Source organism: Solenopsis invicta, chromosome 1 (genome assembly GCF_016802725.1).
Source record: "Solenopsis invicta isolate M01_SB chromosome 1, UNIL_Sinv_3.0, whole genome shotgun sequence".
NCBI classification, from domain to species: domain Eukaryota; kingdom Metazoa; phylum Arthropoda; class Insecta; order Hymenoptera; family Formicidae; genus Solenopsis; species Solenopsis invicta.
In genome coordinates, this window is record NC_052664.1 from 32,488,962 (window position 1) to 32,516,061 (window position 27,100).

A 27,100-nucleotide genomic window follows, 5' to 3' on the forward strand; every position below is an offset into this window, starting at 1 on the left:
ACCTGTCGTGCGTTGACGCTTGACGCACCTCGCGGCTATTCAAAATCAATTCATATATTGATAAACTTAAAATGCAATGCAAAATAAATAAATAATAATTTGTAGCAGTAATTTTTTTAAAAACGCAACATAGTATATTAACATACAGCTATGCAAACTGTTATTTAATGATATGCTTCATATTTTATGTATAACTTGTTATATTATACAATTACATAATTATATATATATGTTACATGCACAATGTATTATATATTCTTATCCATTTTATGTTTCTTATAGTAATTCAACATCATATTGTTCAAATATTTTATTTTACTATTTATTGAGAAAGCTATTATAGTTTATGTAATAATAATCGATATGAATCTGCTATAGTAAATAATTATTTTTGCACAAATATATTGTACATATTTAATTCCTTATCAGTATAAATAATTAAAATGCAAAAACGAAAGAATAATAATGACTCCGTATGAATGAGAGAGAGAGAGAAAGAGAGAGAGAGAGAGAGAGAGAGAGAGAGACGCGACAATCCTCAAGATTTGTTCTGTTCAGAAGCGTGCTTCGTGCGTCTGTGTTTCCTCATATCTCCCTTCTGTCTGAAGCATCTGCCGCATACGTCGCACGAATGCGGCTTTTCCCCAGTGTGTATCTTGATGTGATTGTTCAAAGCCTCCGTCCTGGTGAAGGCCTTCTCGCAATAGTGGCACTTGTATCTACGATCACCACGGTGTATCAATCTGTGCTGATAAAAGACGGATCCGGTCAGGAAAGCCTTGTTGCAGACGTCGCACTTGAACGGCCTTTCCCTCGTGTGCTTCTTCCTAATGTGATCCGCCAAGTCCGGCTTTATCGTGAAACGCTGCTCGCAATATTCGCAGGCGTAAGGCTTGATGCCCATGTGGAATCTCTTGTGAGTCCACATGTGGCTGGACTGAGTATAACTCTTTCCGCAAATGTTACAAACATATGGTCTCAATCCGTTATGCCGCCTTTTGTGTGCATTCAAGGAGTTTGCCGTAGGCAGCAGGCTGCCACAAATGTCACAGGGAAACTTGGAACATTGATCTCGTCCGTGATCCTGTATATCCTCGCTTTTGTCGAACACAGTCCCGCAGAGTTCGCAGATGAATTTTGCGTCGCCCGATTCTGATAATCTGGATGCATGGTCGTGCCGATTTTGCTTGTGCTTGTACAGCAGGGATAATTCCTTCATGTCCTTATTACAGACGTCGCACAAGAAGACGACGAGAACTTTAAACAGTCTGGGATGTTCCTTCCAATGTAAAACAGCTTCCGCGAATGATTTATAAGTGGCCATACAGGTATTACATGTGTAGGGTTTTTCGACAACGTGACATTTTTGATGAATGTTCAAGTTGTCCGCGTTGGTAAAATGGCTGTTGCAAAACTCGCAATGATACAGCTTGGATGCCACCAGTTCCTCGATCAGCGTGATCTTGTCCTCGTGTATTATCTTGTAATGAATATCTGCATCGTCGCAAGAGGTGAATACCTCACCACACTGGACGCATTTCCAGACCGTCTGGCTGTTCTCGATAACTATGCAGTGGCTCGCGACATGCTTGTTCAATCTCGATTTCTGTGTAAAACTCTTTGAGCATTCCGAGCATTTGTAAGGCTTCTCAGGCAGGTGTGTCACTACGTGACGCTTCAGAGTGTAGCCATCAAAAAAGCCTTTGTTGCACACTTCGCAAATATGAGGTCGATTTTTACCGTCAACGCAAACGTGCACTCGAAGCGCTTCCTGATTCTCGAATAATTTTCCACATTGTAGACACGAGACACTAATCTCCTTAGAATGTTGTCTTTTGTAATGGTAGAACAGCTTCAGCTCTTTACCGAACGTTATCTTACAGACCTCGCAATACAATGCTTTCGCACCTTTGTGAAATTGCATGTGAAAATTTAATCGTTCTTCGAAAGTAAATGTCTTGTCACATACAAGACATTGGTACGGTTTTGTTGTATTCTGCATACTGGGCTTACATTTATGACTGTTTAGTGTCTCCTCGGTATGATAAAGATTCATGCACGCTCCACATTTTAGATATTTCTGCCTGGTTCCCAAGCATTGTAAGGTGATAGAACAAATTCCACCACTTTTCTTATCAACCTTGGCATTGTTGAATACATTCTCCTCGTCACTGCTATCTAGAATTATATTTTCATATAATTCCATATCCTTCGTATACTGAAAAGTCTCTTCACACATATTCATGAAGCCATTTATGCATAAGGGACAGGATTGCTGGTCAGAAAGGACTCCATTAGAAATATTAAAAGACTGCTTTTCCTTTAGCATTGTTGACAGAATTTCCTCTGCTTTAATGCATTGTGCATCAAATTTGTCATACCAGTTTACTTTCTCAACACATGTCGAACAAAGCTGCTTTGGCAATGGGTCTGTCTTCTTAATCTACAATACATGAATCACGTTATATAATGCACATATTTACGCACATAAGCATAATAATATATACATACACGCATACATATATATATATATATATTTGTGTGTATAAACATATATACAAGAATATATTTGTTATATATTTGTAAGACTCACAGTATGTCATAGACATGCTTATAAAATTATGTAAACATATTTTAATAAAATATTTTACCTTAACACTTAAGCATGTATTTATTTTATGTGCCAGTTTCATTGATTCTCCAAATTCCGAATAGATATATATTGGATTAGTGGTTTGACCAGCACATAATCGACAAAAAGAAAATAAGCTGTTTTCTTTTTCATCTTGCGCCGATAATTCTAATATTTCGTTAGAAGAAAGTGGCTCCTCTTGAGACCATAGCATAGAACCATCCAAATTGTCAATATCATCTTCATGATCACTTAAGGTACTAATTGATTCTGGCTTTGACATATTTTATTGCTGCAAATTAAATTCTTAACATAAATTAAATAATGTAACAATCAATTACAAATACTTATAACCATTATATTTATCATGTACAAAAATATATAAAGTGCCATTATAAAATTATGATATATATAATTGTATGTTATGAATTACAGTGGATATTGTTTAATAACATTTTATAATTTTTACTTATGATAAAATAGGTAAAACAAAAATATAATACGTATTGATTGACCAAATTTCTTTTATACACTGAAAAATACTTGAAATATTAATAAAAAAAAAAATAAATTTGTTACCTCTTTTTTCTTTGAAAAGAACGCAAATATTCAAATATTCATGGCAAACTTAATATTCTTTTATATAGTGAATTTTCTTGCTACCATGATTCAGCTTCTTCAAAGACAAACAAACAGATTGGTTAACTAACTAGAAATAATTGCCTGCTACATCAGAAAAACAATTGAAACTATTTCTTTGTTTCTATTTTGTCTTCAAATTAGTGCAAGACAACAAAGATATAAAGGTTATATACAGTTAAATTTTTATTCAATTCATATAATAAATATGTTAAAAAAAACTCTAGAACAAATAATATTCATTTTACAAATAATATTCATTAAATAAAATGGAAAATATTTAATCAATACAGATCAAAAAATTAATCTTAATCTTATTAATCTATAAAAAATATTCAATTGATACATAGAACAATTAATTTTATTAATGATTTTGATTAATGATCAATGATTTTGATAACACAGAATGATTAACTTTATTATATTTTTACAAAGATTTGTATAATCTTTTATTATCTTTCATAAAGAAATTAAAGAGAAAAAATTACAAATCACTTACATTAATTTTTTTAATTTCGTATATAAAAATATTAATATTACATAAATGAATATTCAAGAAATATAATATGTTACATATATTATTTTCATTAATATTCTACAATTCTGGCCGTATTAGTATAATATTAACGCTTTGCACTCTGAATCACATTTCATCAATTTCATTAATTTCATTTCCTATGTCGAGCGAGACTCTACAAAGGAGCTCCTGGGATAAAAACTGATGTCGAGTCATACTCGACATAGGAGTGCAAAGGGTTAATATTAGAATATATTTTTACATGATAAAGTTAAACATTCATGCATATTCATGAATACAAAGATAATATTAATGTTGTATTATAACATATCGTAATTCATTTTTTATCCTACATTCTCGTAAACGTTTGCAATGGCGCAATGCAGTTAACAAGTTTAACTTGGTTTTATCAATCTTTGTTTTTGTTTGTCTATAATAATCCTCAGCTGTGAAAAAGTAGAGGTATCCTGAAAATTATTTACAAGTTATATGTGTGTGTATGTAGTACTTGATGTTTATATATATTTATACATATTAATTATAATTATTTATATCAACTTAAATTGTTAGATTGAAAACTTACTATTTTCTTCTCTGATATCAAATTCCTGTTTTTTATAGTGTAAATATAGATTAAGTTCATTCTTTTTTTGAGCACCAGCCTTTCCCAATGTTAAAATTGTGTACTTTGCAATTAATGTCTGATTTATGGCACTTATAAAGTTATTAATTGTCTCCAAAGTATTAGTTGTTTGCCTCCCAATAATATATTTAGGCACTTTATTAAATTCTTCCAAGGTGATGAAAGATATTGTTGGGCATACATCTGGTTCATTGAAAAGTGTTCTTTTACAATCTGTCACCATTTCTGATTTTTCAATTTTGTTATTAGGTGTTTGTGCTGTTAACTGATGATGCATTGAATTAACAGTACACTCTAACATATTAGGGGAAGATACGGTTGCATTCTGATAGCCTTGTATGAGTTCAGGTGGAACATTTTCTTCCTGATGGAGAATTCTTTTGTCCAAAGTTTCAACTAACGTCAATATTTCCTTCACACAAACAAAAGCATTTTAATAAATTTTCAATTTGGAAATAAATTTTCAGAAATAATTCAATACTTACATGGGAACGGGAATTCTGTTCATGTATTCTTCTCAATATTTTCTTTGTTTCCAAGATGCTAGATGAAATTTGTAATAGTTCCTCGTGTGTTCTCTGAAGTTCATCCTTTATATTTTGTTTACCTGTAAAAAGCAAAATACGATTCTACAATAAAAACTTTATCACTCACACAGTAAAAGTTTTAAAAAGAATAACAAATACAATATAATACCTTTTATTAATATTGTGGCTGCATTGAGTTCTTTAAGTCTCTTGGCTTGTTTACCAATTATCTCTTCCAAATTATCATTATCCTGTCTCGTAGGTCTATTTTCATTGATCATAGCTTGTTTCATAAACTGCAGATAATTCATATATACAATTAAATTTGTACTTTATACATATAAAATATGAGAGAGAAGTGTGCATATAACCTCATGTACATGTACGTGTTTATGAAACATACCTGAACTTAACGAAATTTATAAGAATATTGATTCTTACAAAAAATCCTGAGAAAGCTGAGAGAGTTAATTGCAACGTACCGCTTTCCCCTCTTTTTATTTCATCGAAATATATCAAGAAATATGAATTAAATTTGTTTCGGACCACGCGACGTATTCATCAAAATTTAAATTTCATGACCGTTTCCACCGAACTATCTACCGAACCAGAGAGGAACCTGAGAGCGGCCACGCCGGCCTTTTTCTTATAACGCTAAAATTCCCGGCGCACTAACGACGCACATCCATTCTGGTCGGAATATGAACTAAAATTACATCCATTTTGCAACTCTGTCGATAAAAATGGTTCAAGTCTGTGCTAAAATCATATGGTGGAGGTACCCCCACTACATGATTCTTTGAAATCTCTGGCTTTCTGATTGGTTAACGACGTCTTAAGATGATACTTAAGATGATCTTAAATATAAGAACGGACTATGAATACCGACCATAAGAATACAAGCGTCGAGCAGCAGCAGCCAATCAACGAAGCTTGCCGCTCGACGCTTGCCGATTGCTACGTGCAGGCTGAATCAGGCTTTATATGATATGGTCGAGGCGCCAGTGGCGCCACCCTATCGACACCGTCACTGTCGCCATCTTAGCTTTTTCTCCGCCGGTGCTCGAATCAGCTCGAATTCTGCGTGTGCCGTGTGCTATTTGTATGTTTTGACTCGAGTTGGAATTGTGCGCAAATATGACGGTGAAAAATGACATTTAACTGCTGAAAACGGATGATTGTTTTGATACGTGTGCAATGGTATCGTATATACGGTATATGTACTCTTTGTGAACCGCGATATCACGCCCGCCGATCGTGTGCTTGTTGCGTCTCCGCGCGCGCGCGCGCGCGTGCGCCCGGTCGCACGAATTCGCTCGAATATTTCGAAAGATGCATTATTCGCGCAGTGGAATTCGAAGAATGTTGTATGAAACGGGTTAGAACGGAATTAAGTGCGTATCACGCGGGATTTTCGCGTTGGGTGTGACGTGTCGTGCTGCGCGTAATATATTTTTTTTTTGTATACGGAGAATTGGCGACATGGCATGAGAATTAACGATTGAGTGATTGACTTGTGCGGATGTCAAGTGTCGGACGAGAATCGAAAGTTTTGCGGAATTGTGAAATCATCCGGAGTGTCGTACAACACGTATGTCGTGCGAACTTTTCGGTTATTAGTATGCAAATAATTAATAAGAATCTTGCGCGAGTACATACATGATGAAGGAGCAGCAATGGCGCGATCCAACGAGAGGAGGAGGAGGAGGCCTGGAAAATGACATCAGGCACTGGTGGAACAACTATAGGTAAATAATTTGTTATTGATTGTAATTTTTTAATTAAATATCTGTTTAATAATACAAATTTGAATGCGCCTAATAATTGTTTCTTAATGTTGATTGTTCTTGGGCATTGTATACATATTTATATGTTACAAATTAATGCAGTTTCAGGTCTGTTGTTATGCATTGACGTTGGTAAGTCTGAAACAGATCTGTGTAAAAAAATATAAGAGAGAAGCCTGAGAGTGGCTGTGATTTAGCTGTGACTTTATTTTGAAGCGTCTCTATGTCTGAGAAATGTAGACAATTATACAAATATTAAATTTGATGCTACTCCTATTCAGATGTTTGTCTGACAATCAAATAAGTTTCTTGGCCTCTTGGGGTACGCCATAACACAGGTATGACCAGAGAGAAGATTGAGAGTAGCTATCCTAGCCTTTTTTATGGGATCGCTAAAATATTAGCATCACTTGTGTCCATAATGACATCAGGGTATGTATTACATCTGTGGTAAAATCTAATGGATCGTATCCCTCTTAGAAGGAAGTAATGAGCAAATTAATTTTGAAGAGTGTTTATTTTCAAAATAAATTTTTCATAATTTTTTTGGGTACTTATTCTTTAAACTTTGTAGCCAACTTTGTCATACTATTCAGAATATATGTGTGGAAAGTTTTAAAAATGAGTTCATCTTAGATAAAAAGATATGACCAAATTAATTTCAAAGGGATTCTACCTTTGAAATTAACTTTTTTGTAACTTATTTTTAAGACAAACTAATTCTTCAAACTTTGCATGTAACTTCCATATACTACCCAGAATATTTGTGTGTGTGTGTGTGTGTGTGTGTGTGTGTGTGTGTGTGGAAAGTTTTAAAAATAAGTCCCTCTTAAATGGAAAGATATGAGCTAATTAATTTTGAAGGAATTCCACCTTTGAAATTAATTTGTTCTTATCTGTCCATCTAAAAGGGACTCATTCATAAAACTTTTCATACACGTTCTAAATAGTATTATGAAGTTACATGCAAAGTTTGAAGAATCAATCTTTCTTAGAAATAAGTTATAAAAAATTAATTTCAAAGATAGGTTCCTATCAAAATTAATTTGCTCATATCTTTCTATCTAAGAAGGACTTATTCTTAACTTATTCTTAACTTTTTAAACGTTCTGAGTAGTACATGGAAGTTACATGCAAAGTTTAAAGAATCAATCCCTTGTAGAAATAAGTTATGAAAAATTAATTGCAAAGGTGGAATCTCTTTGAAATTAATTTGTTCATATCTTTCCATCTAAGAGGGACTCGTTTTTAAAACTTTCCACACACGTTCTGAGTAGTATAAGGAAGTTACCTGCAAAGTTTGAAGAATAATTCCTTAGCAAAGAAGTTATGAAAAATTTTATTTTGAATGTAGACGCTTTTCGAAATTAATTTGTTCCTAACTTTCCTTCTAAGAGGAACATTAACCATGTTCATTTTGATTTTATCGCAGAAATGACATGTAGTATTCTGATGACGTCATTATGAACGCAAATAACGCTAATATATGGTTTCAATTACGGCATTTCTATGAAAGTTTTTAACAGAAGTATTTTTTTTAACGAGAGGATCTTATTCCATCGAAAGATTTCTTAAAAGCGAATTTTCAAAATTAAGCTCTGGAAGAAGAAAATAAGACTATTAAATTCTAATAGTAAAATTTTGTTTATCGACTGTTATCATCGAATACAATTATCGAATTTTAATCAATTTTGATGAAAATATTCGTAAGAATGCTAATTTGTTTCAAATTTAATTAAATTTTGTTGCAATTGTGCTAAAATTGTATAAAAATTATACTGAAATTTTGTCGAAAAATATTTCAAAATTTGAAATAATTTAGACGTGTACGCGCAACACCTATCACGACCGTTTTACTACATCTGTCTGCGCTGCCAGAACCATCGCCATATTGATTTCTACTCTGCCACGGCTTTTCTACACTGAACGCGATGAGTGATGAGCGATATCCAATGAGAGCTTTGTATTACATTGTCATGTTGGGGCAAGCAGAATTCCAATTGAATGTCTGTTATCGCTCGTCGCTCATCGCGTAGTGTGCGAGAGAGGAGCGTTTTATTTGATCACGTTGCGATTGACCACAGTCAAATGCTCTAACAACAAAGCTTGAAACAAAAAACGTGGTACTGTTGCTCGTGAAGAGCCAGAAATCCATAGACTCACATAGAAGAAGAAGATCGTAGCCATTCACAGCGGCTGATGCATAGATTTTTTCCACTATTCAAGCATTATGAGTGACTTGGTTCATTGCAACGTGGTCAAAAGACTCCCATCTTTCAAATATATAACATATTCTATTTATATTTATGAATTATATTTACTATATTTTCAGAATTAACCAGAAGGAAATGCAGCAGCAGCAACAATCGGTAAGTGAATATGTACCATTATCGCAATACCGAGAAAAAGAGATGATGGAGTGTTTGATAAAAATGTTTATCTTTAATGATAAAAAAATGATGATCGTTATAGCTTCCTTCCAAGTGTTCCAATACAAAAACAGAGATTTTTATTATATGAATCTGTGCACAAAGTAGACTACAGATATTAAAAAATTTTAATCAGTTTTAAAATGACGGTCTTACAAACAAAAAAGTACGATTTTTGTGTAAAAAAATGCAGTTTCTTTTATTAAAAAAGAATTATTAATTATTTTTTTATTTTCCATCATCTTATTTTTGTTAAGCGTTTCAAATTAGCATGTTTATGTAAAGAGAATACATATTATTAAGTACATGTGTATGCATTTTAATTATTAAATCAAATTTTATGTTAACATTATGGTAACATAAGATCTCAATTTATAATTAGTTGTTAATGAACTACAGTATCTAACGTTTCTTACATTGTTAAATCTGTAATGTCAAATTTTACTCAAATTGAGTTATTTTTAACCGTATCTAGAAGTCGCCACTATTCTTATTAAATATGTAGTTAATTTAACTAAAACGATAGAGTTAAATAATTTAACTAAAAATGTGTGTTGAATTTGACTAAAATTATGTTTATTTTTTACTTGTGGCACTGAGTTGAAATAACCATAAATGTGCTTGTTTTTTTAAACATGTTTTGTGTATGGTTACACTGAGAGAAGAGAATGCAAATTATAGCTGCCTGAATTATAATATGCTATCTTTTATGTATAGTTACATCTACTATGTTTATATGGTTTCAATAGTAAAAATTTAAAAAGGTTAATTTAATCATAGTAAATTGTCAAAATACATCTTCCACTTGATTTTATTTTTAAAAGAATTTATCGGAAAAATGATTATTGTAATAGAACATCAGTGAAGGATCTTGTAACGTTCCGCCTTTTATACCATTTTTTGTGTTTCCTTTCTTACGAGAAATAGAATGCCATCGCAGCCATCTAGTGACGGTTTTGTGTACTACTATACACAGAGAAAAAAGTGCATGATATTTGTAACTATAATTCAATCATAGATAGGGTTGAAAGAAATAACCACATAGATGGGGTTGTTTTTTTAAACACATGTTTTGTGTTAAAATAACTATAAGTGTCAATTTTGACACATACGTTAAGAATAACTAAATACTATTTAATTCAAGAAATTGGTTCAAATTTAACCCATTAACATTTAACAGTGTATTAGTGTTGCGGATGTAATTAATTCAGTTAGTAGGAACGTATTTAAAAAACTTGTCATCTTTAAGGAATCTTTGCACGGTTCCATATAATCTGTGTAAAATTAAATATTCTGTTGCGAACTTGGTGAGTTGTCTCGGTGTGTCACTGTTATATTCCATTAATTCTCAGAGTTATATAGTTTTATATATATATATAGGGTGTCCCAGAAAGCTCGCATCCCATTTTAAGAACGGATTCTTTGGAAAATTCCAAGAAAAAAATCCTAATACAAAAATGTCGAGGCTATAATGGTTTTCAAATTATTCGCGATTAAAATTTACGAATTACTGAGGTGACATTTTGCGCGCTCAGGCATGGTGACATGACAAAGGTACCACAAGGGTACTTCTTGACATGGGGGTTGTCATATAAATACGCAATGACATTTATATTAAAAAATTACTACTATAGGAAACATATTTGTACATTACATATGCACAATTAATGTTTTCAACAAAATATCAATTCAATAACAAGATGTTACGATAGCCGTTAGGTCAGCTGTCAAAATAAATTCATTACCATGTTCATATGATAAGAACTTTTATGGTAACATATTGATAATATCGATCGCATTTGTAATTTTTAATATAATAATATGTTAGAAATACATATCCGTCGGTAAATCATACTCCTATGGTAAAACGTGGGAACAACCATTAACGAACACCCTATATACTGCTATATAATAGCACTATGGTAATATAATGTAATTAGTGCAATTAGTAAAAGAGAACTTGTACAATAAATAAAATATTTGAAATTGTAATATGTGAAATTTGATCTGTCTTCTTATTTTATATTTTTTAAATATATTTTGTCAAATTTTTTTTTAAATTTAGTAAAAGTATTTTAATAAAATTTAAATAAAAACATTGATTTTGATTTAACCATTGATGAAATTACAATTAATTTTATTGATTGTTAAAATCGTAAAGATATAAACTTTTAAAAGTTATTTAGATATAACAGTATAATTAAATGTGATAATACTACTAGAAGTTTCAAGAGTTGCAATTTCAAGAATTTTATAAATCTGATGGTTTAAAATTGAAATTTTCAAAGATTACCACGTGATAATTTTGTACAAATATAACACTGAAGTAAACTAAATTTTGTGCAAAATTATTAGAAATACCAATACAAATGAAAATTAATATAATTTAATGCAATTTGAATAATTTAATTTCTGTAATTTAAACTTTGCAATAATATATTTAATTTTTTATTTTAATCTTTATTTATGTTTGCCGATATCAAAACGGCAGTAAAAGTAGTAGTATTTTTTATTACATGTTATTTATATTTACAAAAATGGGGTTATATTAAATCGTATATGCAACCGCTTCTACACATTTGTTACATAAAAAATAATTAGATTCTTACAGTAAAGTTTGCAAAATAAAAGAGTCATGGTACAATTTATACGTATATTAGAGGTATATTGACTATTTTTCCCATCCGCTTATACAACATGTACTTTATACAAAATATAAAAATCATCTCGCAGGACGTTTTTCGTCTCTTTAAATACACACTTCGAGTCTCGCATATGTATACAAAATTGACTTGGCATAAGGAATACTTCTCGCTTATATTGTACATAATTTCACGAGTAACATTTCGTAACAATGCGTGCCACAGTGATTATTGATTTCACTGATACTATATATTACAATTTTATACACATTAAAGGTATGAATATCAGAATAGGAATATATATTCCATTAAATTAAGTACCGTTATTGTCGTAGACAATGAAAGTATTCTCGTATAGTCCGATATAAATAATTATTTTTACAAGTCATCATATATTTGTGCGTAAAAAATATTGCGCTCGCGCACACACACCCGCAGAAACGCCGAGGAATACTATTAAAATAAATAATAAATAGATCTCAGAGATTCAGTATCGTAATCGCTCATAGTCACATACATACACACTGCGCGTTATATATGATTAATGTAAAAAAAATAAATAGTAAAATCTGAAAATTTTGTCGCTTTTGTCACACAAAAAAGCGCCGTTTTCGTGAAATTTCACGATTACATTTGAAAAACATCATGTCCTAATGACAGCTAAAATCTTTAACTTTCTAATTAAATAACAATTATGTATATATACAGCATAGTAAATGCTTTCTCCCGTTATGCATTACGCAAATATTACGAATATGTTTACCGACACAAACGCAATAGTGTCAATCTCTGATAAACAAAGGCACACTGGCATGTATTGTCTTCCCTCTCCCTCTCGAAAGAGTACAAATCATACAATGTGCTTGCTAGTAGTACAAACTACTCTTGTGACGTCGCAAGTCACTAATTAAATAAATTTATCTAAAATATACATTTTAGATAATATTTATCTAAAATAATATAATATATATTGATTTATTAAGTTGTACGCATTATTATCCTTGGTAATACTCTTACACACATTCGGTACACCGTTGAAGTTGAATAGCATCCTGTTTTTGTTTCTTTTTTTTTACATCATTTTGGTTATAAAAAAGTTTAACAATTCACTTAAAACGTCGGAATAATTTACACATTAATATACGCATAAAAATAAATGTATGCTCTTAATAACAAATTCCAATTAAGTAATTCAATATTGACCCTTACGGAGAGAAAGTTTATATAAAACTTTAAAAAGTTTGTTGCATAAAACACAAAGTATTAAATATATAACGAAATTGTTTTCAAAAGTATTCATATGTAATATATTATAAAGATGCAATTTTTCTTGTTATAATTTGCTTTAAAAGTTCGAGTAAAAACAACCCATGTTGCATCACTCATTTGGTGGAGAAAAAAGGTGGAATAAAAGAACAAGGAGCTAAGTAAGGACGAGGGGAGGGGGAAAACAGGAAAGAGGAGAAAAACAGGAAGAAATAATGAAAACTCTATTAATCTATCCTAGTCAGCCTTCTATGTTTTCCCGCTTTGCGTGGTACTTGAGCAGTAGCTGCCGGTCCCCCCGGTACTTGTTATTAATGTTTTGCGTTAAATTCTGGATCTGGCAGAGTCTCAGAACTGGAACTGGAAGACTCCCCATTATTAACGTTCGCATTGCAGCGCGAGCCCCTTCGACTATTGCTGCCCGAGTGCCGACATTTTTCACTACGATCCATTCCACCTGTAATTTTTATAATTTTTAAAGTGAACATATTTTTTATTATCTTCTCATAGTGATTTGAGAAAATATTTGCTAAGTGTAAAAGTTTTGATGGAAAATTTTGATGAAAAATTTTGATGAAAATGTTTTCATTGAATCTTGTAATTAACATTTTTTTGCACTATCAATAGATATATATTAATATATCACTGAAAAGGTAACATTTAAAAAAGAAATTGACTAAATTTGAAGTTATTTTGAGATAAAAATAAAAATGAGCGGAGAAAGATTTTGTGTACGTATAATAATAATGATAATGTATGAATGTCGATGAAAAACAAATATTTAAAATACCATAAAATATTTGTGACGATTGTGTTTTGGAGAGAATGCTGTGTCAATTCTAATCTGTGAAAGATAGTTTGCTAAACGAGTTGCTTTTAATCTCAGAGATAAACCATGCTCTGGACAGTCTTTCGATATTGGCGATAATTATGTGCGCAATTTGGTGAATACAAACCCACGAATTTCAACAGAAGTTGCTGATAAATTAAACGTTAACAATTCAATTAAGATGAGTTACAATATTTTGAAAATCTATCGAAACTTTTACACCCACCCAATACTATACATATTAGTGAGTGTAAAAAAAAGGTACAAAATGTGCAAGTAACAATTTTTGCGAAGAAAACGAGAAAAGATAATACATATCATGTGTTTCTAGCAATTTTTTTGTTTTTATGAGTTTGACATTGTGCTCAGGTTTTAGCAACATCATTTTATTTTCATTTTTAAAACAAAATCTAATAGAAAGTACGAAAATTTACAATCTCTCTAAAAAAAAGGAAAAAAAAACAATCTATTAAAGTAGTTCGAAAGCGAATATTTTCAACAAAATATTTGATTGTAGTTACATGCGTTAGTTAGAAAGCGTTTTAAGTTACAAATTAAGTTTAAAGTCTTGAATATTGAAGTAGTATTTTAAAATAACTTTTGAGAATCCTTTAAAATGAGTACTCACTAGTTAACGGTGTATGAACTTCGACCTTGATGTTCGCCGTTGCAGTGACTTTAGTGGTGATGTGTGGCGTGGATGGAATCGGTGACGTTCGACTAGACCCACTCGTATCCGATCCGCTACAGTTCTGTTAGTCAAAATAAAAGAACACGCTCGTTAGTCATGCTTGGAGAATTAATTTATTGGAGAAAGTATGCTCTATCATGCTAATCAGCAATCGATCGATCGCGAATCTGAACGCACCTGATTGCCACATGTCGATGTGGTCTCCACTTTGAGTTCCGGGTGAACAATAATACAAGACTCTTGCGTGCTGTGCCATGAGTTAGGCTCCTCGCTTATGGTCGTGAGTGATGGCTCGGCATGCAACCGGGCATCGATTTTGTGAGATCTTCTCGGTGGTGTAGGCGGTTTGGATCTTCTCACGATAGGCGACGCCGGCGGCGTTGGCGTGGCTATACGATCTGGATGGTCGTTCGGGACTACTTCCGCTGATGGACCGACCAGAGACAACAAAATGGGGAAAAAGAAAACACCATTCACAAGACTGATGCCAACCACGCAGAATAACACGAAGAAAAAATAATTGACTATGAAATTAAACTCCGAGAACGCGAGCATCACTACGGCCAGCAGCGTGGTGAACGCACTATGGACAACCGGAGCGAACATGTGTTCCAGAGCTAAGCGCATCCTGCGATCTCTGCTGCCCACACTGGTGACAAAACTCTGAAAAAGAATCACACACTAATGGAAATATGGCTTATACAAAATGAAAGTTTCAATAGAAAAATTAAAATCAGATTGCAAATGTTAATGTATAAATTTGTCAATAACCATCTATGTCAATAATGATAGGTGAATTAGCAATAGCAACAAAGCCAAAACACTTTGATCTGTTTTAATTCTCTAAAAAATTTATGCTTTTGATAATCATAAATCATAAATCGAATATGCTCAAAACAACGGACAACAAAAACTAAAAATAAGTTAATAAAGTTTTTCAAGTTACTTACTAGGCAGATGTGTACCATGAAATGAACAGCTATGCCCACGCTAACCACCAGCAGGACGGCAGGTACTGCACTTAACTTGACGCCGAATACGCCCATAATGCCTAGCAGTTGCGTGATAATACCAAGAAGAGCAACACCAACTAGCACAGCAGCCCATATATTTAACACAAGCAGTGCAACCACGAGGATGCTCACAGTCAACGCGGCCATGAGAGCGATACTCATAGAGAACCTTAGATCCATATACTGTTCCCAGAAGAGGAATGGTATACCAGATGGAAAATTTGGTAGACCGCGTTCCTCAAATTTTTTGCATAGTTGTCGGACGTTACCGATTAACTCTGTGATATCTTGCGTATTTGTAAGTCTGTGCAAATAAAACGGCATCTGTGCATACGTAAGTGGCATGCTCTTAGGGATCTTGAGTTCATGGTCATTACTATAGATCCACTGGCGTGGTTCAGGCCTTAGATTCGCTTGAGAAGCACCATAAGCAAGCGCGTCGTTGGACGCCCATGCGCTCAGATAATTATAGAAAGCGCGTGGATTAATGATACCCTCCGAATCAACCAGTCGCACCTGAGTAATTAGTGTCTTGTCAATCGGATTGTCCACATGACCGGTTTGTACAAGCAGTTTGTATGCCAGGATTGCCTCATCGCTCGCGTTCTGGAACCATCTCTCCTGAGTTATGCAGCCGCTGTGGTAGTCTTTGTCAAACGCTGTCTGCAGGCCCTTTAACCAGTCACGGAATAAACCAAGCCAGAATTCAGGCAGACCACCATTGTCATTCTTAATAACGTTTTTGATTCGCATGAAAGCGTCGTGATACTCATGCAACAATCGTTGATTATTTGGATATTCGAAATCTCGGCCGGTGATCGCGTACATATTGTAGAAGCCGAAATGTTTCGCCTGGGCAGACAAGAATGCGTGCTCGTTCGAGTTCTGCGGCACCAAATCGGTCAAATCCAAACCGTCACGTAAGCGTGCTGCTCCAAACAGGCTACCGCCCAGCACGACGATCAGGGAAATCATGCCGAACACTTTAGTAGTCCGTCGAGTGATAAAGGATGCGTAATGTCGAGACGCAAATTGCGTCAGGGAGAAACTCAAACAATCATCTTGCGAACAGCCGGTCAGCGTATCCTCTTCAGTGCACTGTTTATCCAGCTCCATGTTGATGATATTTCCACCTATCTGCAACACAAATGGAATACTTGTAGATAGTGTGAATTTGAACTTGATGCAAATACGTAAAAAACAAATTTTTATATTGTTTTACTTGACTATGAAAGCCATAGAAGCGAGTCTTTTTTTTATTCTTGTCGAGTTTCGTTTACCATAATAAATTTCTTCAATCTTCAATAAATTAAACATTGAAATATATTTATCGATAAAATTTTAAATATAAAATTTGGTATGTATGCATATATGTACATCATTTCATACCCAAGATTCGTTCTGCGTATTTTGTGGTGTCAAGATTTGCGTGCAGGTTTCTCGCCTCTCAGGCGGTATCGCTCTGGTAACTGTCTGTTTGACCGTGCTGTTGTATCTTACGGAATACCTATTCTTCTTGCGACTAGATAATGCCGGTAAACAACAGCAGAGAATGTCCCTCCTGCCGGAACGCCTACGTCGCAGATCCAGGCTGACCATTGCAGGGAATATCAGCAGCATAGCGGCCAGATTGAATAAAAGTACAATAGCGGCTTGCATGCAGAACGTTCGAAGGGCCGGGATCGGAATTATCGCCGCTGCGAAAAAAGTTGCAACATTGGTAAGGCCTGTCAACAATACTGACAGACCAATTCGCTTGAGAACGACTCCTGTTTGCTCACTGTTGGGCACTTCGTTTATCGACAGTTCAGCATACGTATGCGTCATTAGGAACATGTCGTGCACGCCCAGACCAAGGGCAAGAAATGGCACTATTTGCGTCGTAGTGGCATTAAACGGAATTCCCAGAAGAGCGCAGAAACCTAATGCCGCGGCTACTGTAGCGCAAATCAGTATTACGCCAGCCATTCCCACCCCGGCCTGCGAACGTACCGTATCTTTCCAACGATAGAGAGTTACAGCAGCATACATCAACTGAAAAAAATAAAATAAAATTTGAATCAATAAAATAGATAAAGTAAATCGTATAATACGTTTGGACATTTTCGAATTTTACAGTATCACTTCAAATAATTAAACATAATTAGTTAATTATAGAGCTATTCCTAACCATAATCACGCCACCGGTCACGATCTTTCCGATGGATACTTTGCTATACGTCCTGAGGATGTCATTCATGGTTGTCGTACTGAAAGCGTACAGATTATATGGCGCTGATCCGTTCATCTCCACCAGCCTCTTCACCTCGTTGCTGAATATTCTCTGCCAAGTCTCTAGAACCTTAGCCGCTTTCTCCTGCGTCCAATCGATATGGTGGACTCTGTATGTGTTCGCCAGGAAATCGTACAGCTCGCGTTCGCCCATCAGTTGCACCACAGTTTGTAGGGCGGCCGCTCGAGTCAAATGACCCGTCTTGTTATGTTTGGCGCCGCCGACTATCAGCTCCTCCGGCCAATGCATGTATTTGGCCGCGAACCCATAGCAGCCACCTGTCAGTTCGGCTCCTATATCAGGTACCTGATTGGAGAAAACAATGACGTTTGAAAAATAAGAAAGTGAAATAATGCGAAATGTTGGAGCATAGTTACGTGAAGAGGAATCAATTTCAAAATGATTCTTCGGTTATTTTTTATACAAAAATAAAATTTTACTCGTACAACTAAAAAATCAAGATGATTTTTTGAGAATTCATCACTTTTAAATGAAATAATGATTTCTTTGGTCATTAATCTAATTTTGACGATAATAATTAAACGAAAGTGACAATTAAAAATTAAATTGTGTTCCGTGACTTTTATTACAAATGGCAACCGTAAGGGATTAAATAGAAATGGTTCTTTTCCTATTCGTCACCTCAAGCCCTTCAGCAACATTTTGTTTTTCATCTATGAATTTCTCAAGCGTGACCGAAGGCAGAACCGTGTCAAGTCACGCCAGGAATTCCTACTGCAAAGAATTATTACAGGGGGTTCGAGCGACGTTCTTTCTTATAAGGTAACCGGGGGTGTCGTGCGGACCCCACACCGAGAGACTTTATAGGGTCCTATAAAAGGGCATACCGGCCGTGACTTTAGACGATCAAGCTGCCTTGTCCACTGTCCTTTATATCACACCAGAACAGATGAACGTTCACCACAACGCGGCGCGAAGAATAGAATCTCAACAACGGGATTATTACTATATCTGGATGTATCTCGAGCAAGCACTTCCCTTTCCATTCCGCGCATATAGAAATACAAACGATGTGCTCGTCTCTCCGAACTGAGAATTATTTGACCGATCTCGAATCGAGTTTTCCTTTACAAGAACAGCGAAACGGCACAAGACTCCTGCATTACGTACGATTAAAAATGAAAGGCTTGCTTTGAAAATTGAAACTCTAGAGAGACAGATAAAAATCATAATCTCCAGTTAATCTCACATTAGATCTCACTGGAATTTTTATGTATAAAAGACTCAAAGATGTAAACTTAAAAAGATATTAAAGAAAAACATTGTAAAAATGACGATAGATAAAAAATACATTTCTAAAAGTTTTATGAGGAGCGCGATCTTTATCCTATTACCTTAGAATTTTAATTATTTTTTATCGATTAAGTGCAATTAGGTGAAATTAGAAGTTCCTCTATAACTAAGAGAGTCGTCCTAATTGAATTGAAAGCATGTCATTAAATGGTGCTACATCGCGGAAGTACGGACGAGATACATAGGAAAGATATACAAAATAAAGCCTTGCGATTGATCGCACGTGTGATTGAAATCGATTACCTCGCACCTGGCCGGCGTTACGTAATTCCACGAAGCAGCGTGTAGAATGTAGCCGAGTCGCTGGCACGCTTTTCGTGCTTTTTACTCGTGATCGCGACACGTTCCGCCACGTCCTTCCGCCACATTGGTACGAGTTCAAGGGAAAAATAGCACGATGATGGGTATGAGATACGTTCGCATCTAATTTTGATACATTCACGCAAGCTCATTATCGCATGTAGAAAAATTTTAACGCTTCATCGACGAGTAAAATAGAAATTTGTTGATTCTATTGAACATAAAATAACGATGTGTTCTATCGCGAGCGCGACTGTTCGGAGGACACCCCGAGCATACGCGAAACGCGCGATGCCGGTTTTTGACTTAAATACCCGATTAACGTGCCCTGCCTGCAGCTATATTCGAAATATTCCGAAGCGCATACATGCCGCGCGGCCATTAAGTGTAATTACTTTAAGTACGAGAGCGCGCATACCCGTTATGAAAATAGAAATAGGTGTGTATTTGAGAGAGAGAGAGAGAGGGGGGGGGAGAAAAGGACAAGAAAATTAAAGGGAAGGGAGAGAAGAATCTTGGCTGATGCTAATATACGCACACGCGCACGTAGCAATGTGATTCACGTTATGCACGTGTCAGAGCACGCCGGCCGTGCGTATGTTAATGACACCGAAATGACGGGCGCGTAATGCGATGCGTGGTGCACGCGCGTGTGTGTGTGAGACCGCTGCTGGGCCGGACCGGGCATGCTCCGCCACCACCGCCACCGCCACCGCGACCACCGGCGTAGTGCAATAATGACGCACGTCACTCGATTTTATTATTTTAATGGGCCGCCACGCCGCGCGACTCGCGGCCCACGCGACTCGCATACTCATCGGCCGTTTTCGCGCAGGGATCGTTCTTTCATTCAGACCGAGAGCCATACCTCCCCTCCGTCTTCCTTCCTTCTTTCCTTCCTTCCTTCCGCTCTCTTATCTTGCGTTAAGCGCGACGAACGCACCAATCGTTGCGGATTCGTCACAACCCGAGAGATACGTTTTTTAATTACGGGAGACAACGAGCTTTGCTCCCCTTCTCGTTTCTCCGAGTAAAAACCATAAGTACGACCGAGTTGGCAGACTAATTTCTTTTTGTCGTTTCTTTAATCGATTTATTTACCATTTGTCGAAGCGATTGAAAATTATGTTGAAAACAATTAAACAAACGAAATCATGATGGATTACAAGAATTATTGGAAATTAATAAACATAATTAAAAGCAGAAAGTGCAATTTCGAACAAATTCTTTGCAGTGCTTAAAAAATGCTTATTTAACATCAGTATTATTAAACTGACTATCGATTGAATTATGCTTTTCCACGAGTGTTCTTTTTAAGAATGTTAGAGGTTTATGGATCTCAATTTAATTTGTGATATTCTAAGTCGATACATCCAGGAAATATTATCAAACATTAAGTACCAGTTCTGATCATTTAGAGCACTTCTCTATTTAATTGTGTTCAAAAAACAAAAGTTCCCAATTTAAATAAAAATATTAACTCTTTATTTAATGTATTGAATTTTCAACATTTTGTTTGCAGGCAATTAAAAAATGATAATTTTTTTATTTATAGCAAATGTCATTGTAGTAAATGATACAATCTAAAATAAAGTTGTCATAATGAGAACATCGATACTCGAAAACTAAAATTTTTCGCAAGCATACGCGCGCAAGAAACTTGGCGATTTCGATCGCGTGAAGACGTGCGGTTAAATATTCATCACCGTCATTCCGCGGACATCAAAGCGACCACCGGTCCGCGTATACGTACGTGCCCACAACCGACCGTCGTATCCGGTGAAGAATTTCAAACGATCGCTTGTTATTCTCGACGCGAGTCGCACAGACGAATGTCTCGTTGGTAACAGTTTTTATATTATCTTGTCGTAGCATTTTCCTCTTTTTTTATCCAGTGCAATGCTCATGAACGTGCCTTCGTTCGTCTAATTACCGCGGCTATTACAGGTTCCTATCCTCTTGTCTTGATCCCGAAATCTACTTTTAATCATAAATTTTGTCTTGGTCTGACAATGAGATGTACATTGAAAGAGATAAGATATTTTAATGTGATTTGCTTTTTCGGCGATTTTATAGGATTTTATAGGATTCAACAAAATGGTGATTTAAATGGTGATCGAAAAACTATGTTAGCAGATTTTACCTTTAACGATTGTTTGTTCGGTGCGGTTTCCGGGCATTCTGGATCCTCTGGATTCAGACAAGGCCTGCTCTGATAGCCGTTCGTTATTCCAGCCCTTTTCATGTAGTCCTCGAGTGTTTTAAAGGGAAACGAGACTAGGAAGCTTTTTACCTCTTCCAACAATGCAGAGGGATTCAGATTCGTCCACTTGACGCGTCTGTGGCTTTTTAAACCTCTGTTTAATCAAAAGAACAATTTAAATGGTTTTATCAATGTAATTAAATCTTTATTACTATTTGCTTAAGTGCGATTAAAATTGATAATGAAAATCAAATCGCAAAGACTAAATTAGCATAAACATTTCTTCGACGTTAATCACACGCGAAACCAATTTATACTTTTAATATTGTAATGAAATTAAGATATTTTCATATTGACACTAGCATTAACTGACCAGATAAAAAATGAGTGTAAGAATTTGCTAGTTGTCTCTTCGTCATCTGTTAAAATCACAGAAAAATTGGCAATACTTACGGTATGTGAACTGGAAACTCCGGACCCAAAAGTTTACTACCTTCCCAGAAACAGTCGAGTGGTGTGATGATGGCGCAAGGGATAATACTGTCGAAGATCTGCAAATAAAAAATAAATAAAAACTTTTTTGCAAGTAGATTAATAAAATAAATTTTAATTATTTAATATCACTAATAAAAATAATTATTTGGATATCATCATTAATTGGCTGATGGCTTAATTTTTATGATAACAATCGATACATTAGTTTTTGGCAATAAAAGTGTACACGCACACGTATTAAAACGTTAGCATTAGAATTTCCTACGTTATATGTAACTAATTTTAAGATGTTTAAAATTCGTAAAGTTTTTCTTTCTCTTTTTCTTCTCTTACTCCGAAAAGTGATCGTTTTAGCGCGGAACGACTTGAACCACACCTAACATGATGCCGCATACCGCTGCGGGACGCCGGTATCATTATTCAACGCTAATTGCTCGTTCTCTTGTCTCGAGCCCTTCGCAACCTTCCTCCATGCAACTGATACGGCGCGGCGCGTGCACGTCCGCACGCAATTGCATACACATAGGGTTTCAAAAGAAAAGAGATGCATAGCGCACATTTCTCCACTGTACTAATTCATTTTTTATTTAATCATGATTTATAAATTGATTTATAATCATGATTTATATCACGAAAATTATTAACAACTTGGATTATTATTATTGCACTTTGTTAGTGCCGTCATTCTTATATATTGTTTGCAACAGTAAATTTTTTCATTTTTTTATACAGAGAGATTTGTGTCAACTTGTTTTAATTGGGCAATAGACATAGCGAATATAGAAGATTACAGGTCGCATTTATGCATGAAATATAATTTGAGAACAAATTAGAGATGCCAGATACAAACTACGATTCAATTGAATCCAATACGAATTTTCCATCGTATCGTTTTGATAAAACGCTTTGGAAATCGAGAGCGCTAGAGCTAACTCACGAGTGGCGAGCGTAAAAGCCTATCTTAACACGAATACAAATTACACGTATGAGTTTGCCGAAACTACATTTCAAGTGTTATTGAAGAAACGTGACGACGATGACGACGACGACGACGACGACGACGACGACGACGACGACGACGACGAGCGCCGAGCTCTATTTAAACAGCGTTTAGATATTGCACGGGGTGTAATCTACGATATCTTATCCTCTGCTGTAAGATGCAAGGCGCGCGAGGGTTACGAAAGAACGTGGTGCGCGGACCGCCCTATTCGAGTTTCTTGGAACCCAGAGGTGGGCCCTCGTAATGGCCTAGTACCCAGAAAAACCGTATGACGATCGTTAATGTCGAAGTTGGATATTAGTCGGATCGGATTTTGTTTACCGCTTCATACGGAGAAAACCCTTCTCGCTCGTCTTTGCTTATTTCTCGCCATTGTTGCCATTGTTTATCACATTAGCAACAACTGCCAACTGTCAAGCATCGTCTTAAATCTTGGCGATGCTTGACAGCCGATCTTTATTTACAAGTTAATGGATATCAGTATCTTGTAAATATAAAAGACAAGTAGAGATTTTTTTGTTGAACGATAATGGAATTGTACTACGAATTGTATTATGTAATATCAAGAGAGAAAGCGAAGGAGAGAGAAAAAGAGAGAGCCCGATTCATGGCCATGCATAAGTTTTGACGGCACATAAAAAAGCAGTCCCTCGCGCGAAACACGTTTATAATGTCCCGGAAGCGAGGATTGGCGTTTGTGATGAGATCTCGAGACGCACGTTTTTCTCCTCGAAATACCACTGCCACCGCCATCGCGCCGTTCTCTAACGCGCTCACTCGTTAGTCTCGCGCGCGAGTGATGTAACGTACATGTACACACGCACGTCGATCTCTCTTCGACGATGTGGATATCGATATCGATGGAGCCGTCGTAAATTTTAAATATCTTCCGCACGTTATTTCTCTAAAGAAAAATGAGATCCTTAATAAATTCGTACATTGCATTCATTAATTAATTAATAGTTTTTCGACTATTGTATAAATCTTATAAAAAAATAACGATAACCAAGCAACGGAAGATTGTAAATAAACTTTGATACTCGAGCATGAAACATGGAAAAATTAAATATGATACTGATATTTGATATACACTGTAACTCACAAGTATTTGCCCAGCGATTTTTGTATGCATCCCTTTTATATACCTTATATAAGCTTTGTCTTTATTTTGTCCTGCTATATTTTTTTTAATGCGTAGAATGTTAAAGTTTGTGACATTAAGATTATTGTTAAATTCACTATTTAAAAGATTAGGAAGGAAAATTAAAATTCGTTCTTTAAAATTTAAAAATTTTCCATTATTTAAGAAAGACAAAGTGAGGAAATATCTTTGAGCGGATAAATTTGTTACGGCATATGTTAATTAATTGTAATAACATAAAACGGGATTGATAAAGAACGCTCAAAAATGTCTGTCGAACGTACGCGACATCTCACCGACGACGACTATCGACAGCTTATTACGCGGACACGTCGTGCACGTGTCACGTGCGCGCATTGATGCCTTCACTAGGGGTCTAATGGGACCCGGGGAGACGGTGCGTAAACACGTGCTCGCGCGCGCCATTCATGCTGTACGTGCGCGCGCGCGCGCGCATCCGTCTCGATGCGTATACATGCGTATATATGCTAGCTGTATTACCTGGTCGATGTAGTGCAAGTCGAAGTTGGGTATGCTCGGCGCGTAACACAAGTCCTTCAGCTTCCACGTGCTGCAAATGACACATGCATTCGTGACTACGAGACTTTGCATTATTTCATTCTTAAAGTAGAGGCAAGATCGATTATGTGAATTAAGTGAGACGCGGGTGAACTTTATCGACGCGTTGCACAATAGCGATACTAATTGTTAAATTACACTAATGCTTAAAATGCTTAATGAAATGGAGACAACATTCAATGATTCTATACAAAGAAGTCGAAAATGTCAAAATTTTATTTTATACAAGGCTTTTTGCTTTCGAAAAAAAATTGAACTAAGAAAACAAAAAATAATATCTTTCGTTTAATATCTTCTATTACCTTTAACGTTAAACCATTTTTAACATAAATTGTTTTATACACAAAGTACGTGTAACGAAATAAATTGTTAAAGAAACAGATTATTTAAAAAGAATAACAAGTTTTTTAAGGAAAATACAACATTTGAAATTTTGCTAGACAAGTTATTTATGAAATATAAAAGTTATTTCTATTTTTTAAAAAAGATATATTTGTCCATATTCTTATAGCAATTGGTGAAACGAATTTATCAACCTCTGCCGCGTCAATAAACATAAATTTAAAGTAGAATAATTTCAAAACAATATTATCAATTATTTTCTAATCCTTAAATTCAATTTTCTAAAAAAAGATTTCTTTAATAGGAAAAAATATTATTCTTAACGTTTAATTTATCCTCTCGCGTATAATCTTCTTTCTTCCGATTTATATCACTCATAATAGGCCACCCCGTATAAACACTACGATCCTTGTCATCGTGGGGATTAATTATACCGTCATTACGCCGAGAGGCCTAATTGCTCTCTCTCTCTCTCTCTCTCTCTCTCTCTCTTTCTCTCTAATTAATTCGGCTTTCGAATTAAACGCCGAACATTTCTTTTCCGTATACAAATGAGAAAGCGCAGCGAGAAAAGGACTTACATATCGAACAGGTGCACCTCCACATTCATCGCAGCCTCCAGCACCATCAAGTGTTCCCTGAGCGCGTCCGCGTACAGAATATTTGCTCCGGCATGCTTTGGCGTCTGGATGACGAGCTGGTGCGTCGAGGTGGTTGCCTCACCAAGCACTTCCGACGCGTAGGTAAGCTCCCTTTGTAACCTACCTCCTTCTGCAAACAGAAGTCAGGGAGCGATTATTTCACCCGTTTCAAGAATATTTATTGAAAAAGTCTTTAGCGAATTACAAATGGATCCAACGCAATATAAGTAGAGAGAAAACTAATTATATGACAAATAGTATTCTTAGGTTTTCTTATATTATCTTTAGCGAATACGATAACTTTATTCGAATTCCTTATTGGATCGAGTTACGGTACGAAAAAAGATTACTTGAGTGATACTCGCTCAAAGTGAACTTTTATGAGAAAATTAACATGGGAATGATGTTGGGAGGTTCAGGTGTTCTCTCAGACACATGGGTAACTTTGTAAGCCTTCCGGCGGACGATGTTTGGCGATCAGCGCAGTTCTCCGAAGAGAAACATTGGCCCCAAGTCTGTGTCGTAACACACACGTTTCTGTGCGTCTTTGTACTGACAAAAATTCCTGGCGGTCTACCAATAAAATATTCCTAGAAACGGACGTGAAAATAGCAGACTGAACGCGGCAGGAGAAAACCATTTGCAATTTGGTTGCCGCAGATCATCCCTGTCCCAATGTTACTGGCCCATTGTTTTCTTCCTAAATCTCAAGTCTAATTATAGATAGCTTTTGTTCAAACGTTTTATCACAAAATCGACAAAAAGGGCTACGTAGCTATAAAAATAATTTATTTTCGATGCAAAGAGCTATAATTCTATTTCTGACGACATAATCTGAAAGCTTTAAGACTTGTGGAATAACAGAGCAGAAGGAATGCGCGTCACACTTCGATCGAGGGAAACGTCCAAGTGTTTTCGTTCGACGTCGCGATGCTTTGCGGTGGGTCGCTCTCTCCAATCGTTCTCCAAAAAGGAGGACCTCGCGGGAAGAGGATTCAGGGCGATCTTAAAAAAGGGGCGGGCGAATTATTTTGCCTCGAAAATGCACACGCACGTACGCGAGCATCTCTCGCGAGGATCCACTTCGCTTTTTATAAGCCATTTGAAGAAACGAGACAAGAAGTCCAAAGCCGTCTTTGCGGAGGACGACGACGACGTTGCGCGCTGCGATTTAAAGGAGCATACACCGTATATA

At 35.6% G+C, this 27,100-nt stretch overlaps 3 protein-coding genes across 3 annotated transcripts in view; all 3 read right to left on the reverse strand.

Moving 5' to 3' along the window:
- Positions 1–278: 278 nt before the first annotated feature.
- On the reverse strand, positions 279–3,482 carry LOC105198667 (zinc finger protein 271). The gene is made up of 2 exons (XM_011165474.3): positions 2,652–3,482; positions 279–2,443 (listed from the first exon to the last, which is right to left on the reverse strand). Exons 1-2 carry the CDS (start codon positions 2,913–2,915, stop codon positions 539–541), a joined length of 2,169 nt encoding a protein of 722 aa, XP_011163776.2. The 5' UTR covers positions 2,916–3,482; the 3' UTR covers positions 279–538.
- Positions 3,483–3,831: 349 nt separating this feature from the next.
- LOC105198668 (spindle and kinetochore-associated protein 1) lies at positions 3,832–5,585 on the reverse strand. Its single transcript, XM_011165475.3, has 5 exons — positions 5,362–5,585; positions 5,128–5,254; positions 4,917–5,038; positions 4,372–4,843; positions 3,832–4,255 (listed from the first exon to the last, which is right to left on the reverse strand). The coding sequence occupies exons 2-5, from the start codon at positions 5,249–5,251 to the stop codon at positions 4,098–4,100; spliced, it is 876 nt and encodes a 291-aa protein (XP_011163777.2). The 5' UTR covers positions 5,252–5,254; positions 5,362–5,585; the 3' UTR covers positions 3,832–4,097.
- A 6,228-nt stretch (positions 5,586–11,813) lies between these two features.
- Positions 11,814–27,100, reverse strand: part of LOC105198669 (protein patched) — a 43,696-nt gene continuing 28,409 nt past the window's right edge. Inside the window, exons 3-12 of the mRNA XM_026134450.2 lie at positions 25,846–26,035; positions 24,845–24,914; positions 22,158–22,255; positions 21,645–21,858; positions 17,786–18,193; positions 17,005–17,649; positions 15,553–16,752; positions 14,780–15,265; positions 14,540–14,663; positions 11,814–13,539 (exon numbers count right to left, since the gene is read on the reverse strand). Coding sequence (XP_025990235.1) covers positions 13,394–13,539; positions 14,540–14,663; positions 14,780–15,265; positions 15,553–16,752; positions 17,005–17,649; positions 17,786–18,193; positions 21,645–21,858; positions 22,158–22,255; positions 24,845–24,914; positions 25,846–26,035 — 3,581 coding nt within the window. The 3' untranslated portion in view covers positions 11,814–13,393. The remainder of the gene's footprint in view (positions 13,540–14,539; positions 14,664–14,779; positions 15,266–15,552; positions 16,753–17,004; positions 17,650–17,785; positions 18,194–21,644; positions 21,859–22,157; positions 22,256–24,844; positions 24,915–25,845; positions 26,036–27,100) is intronic.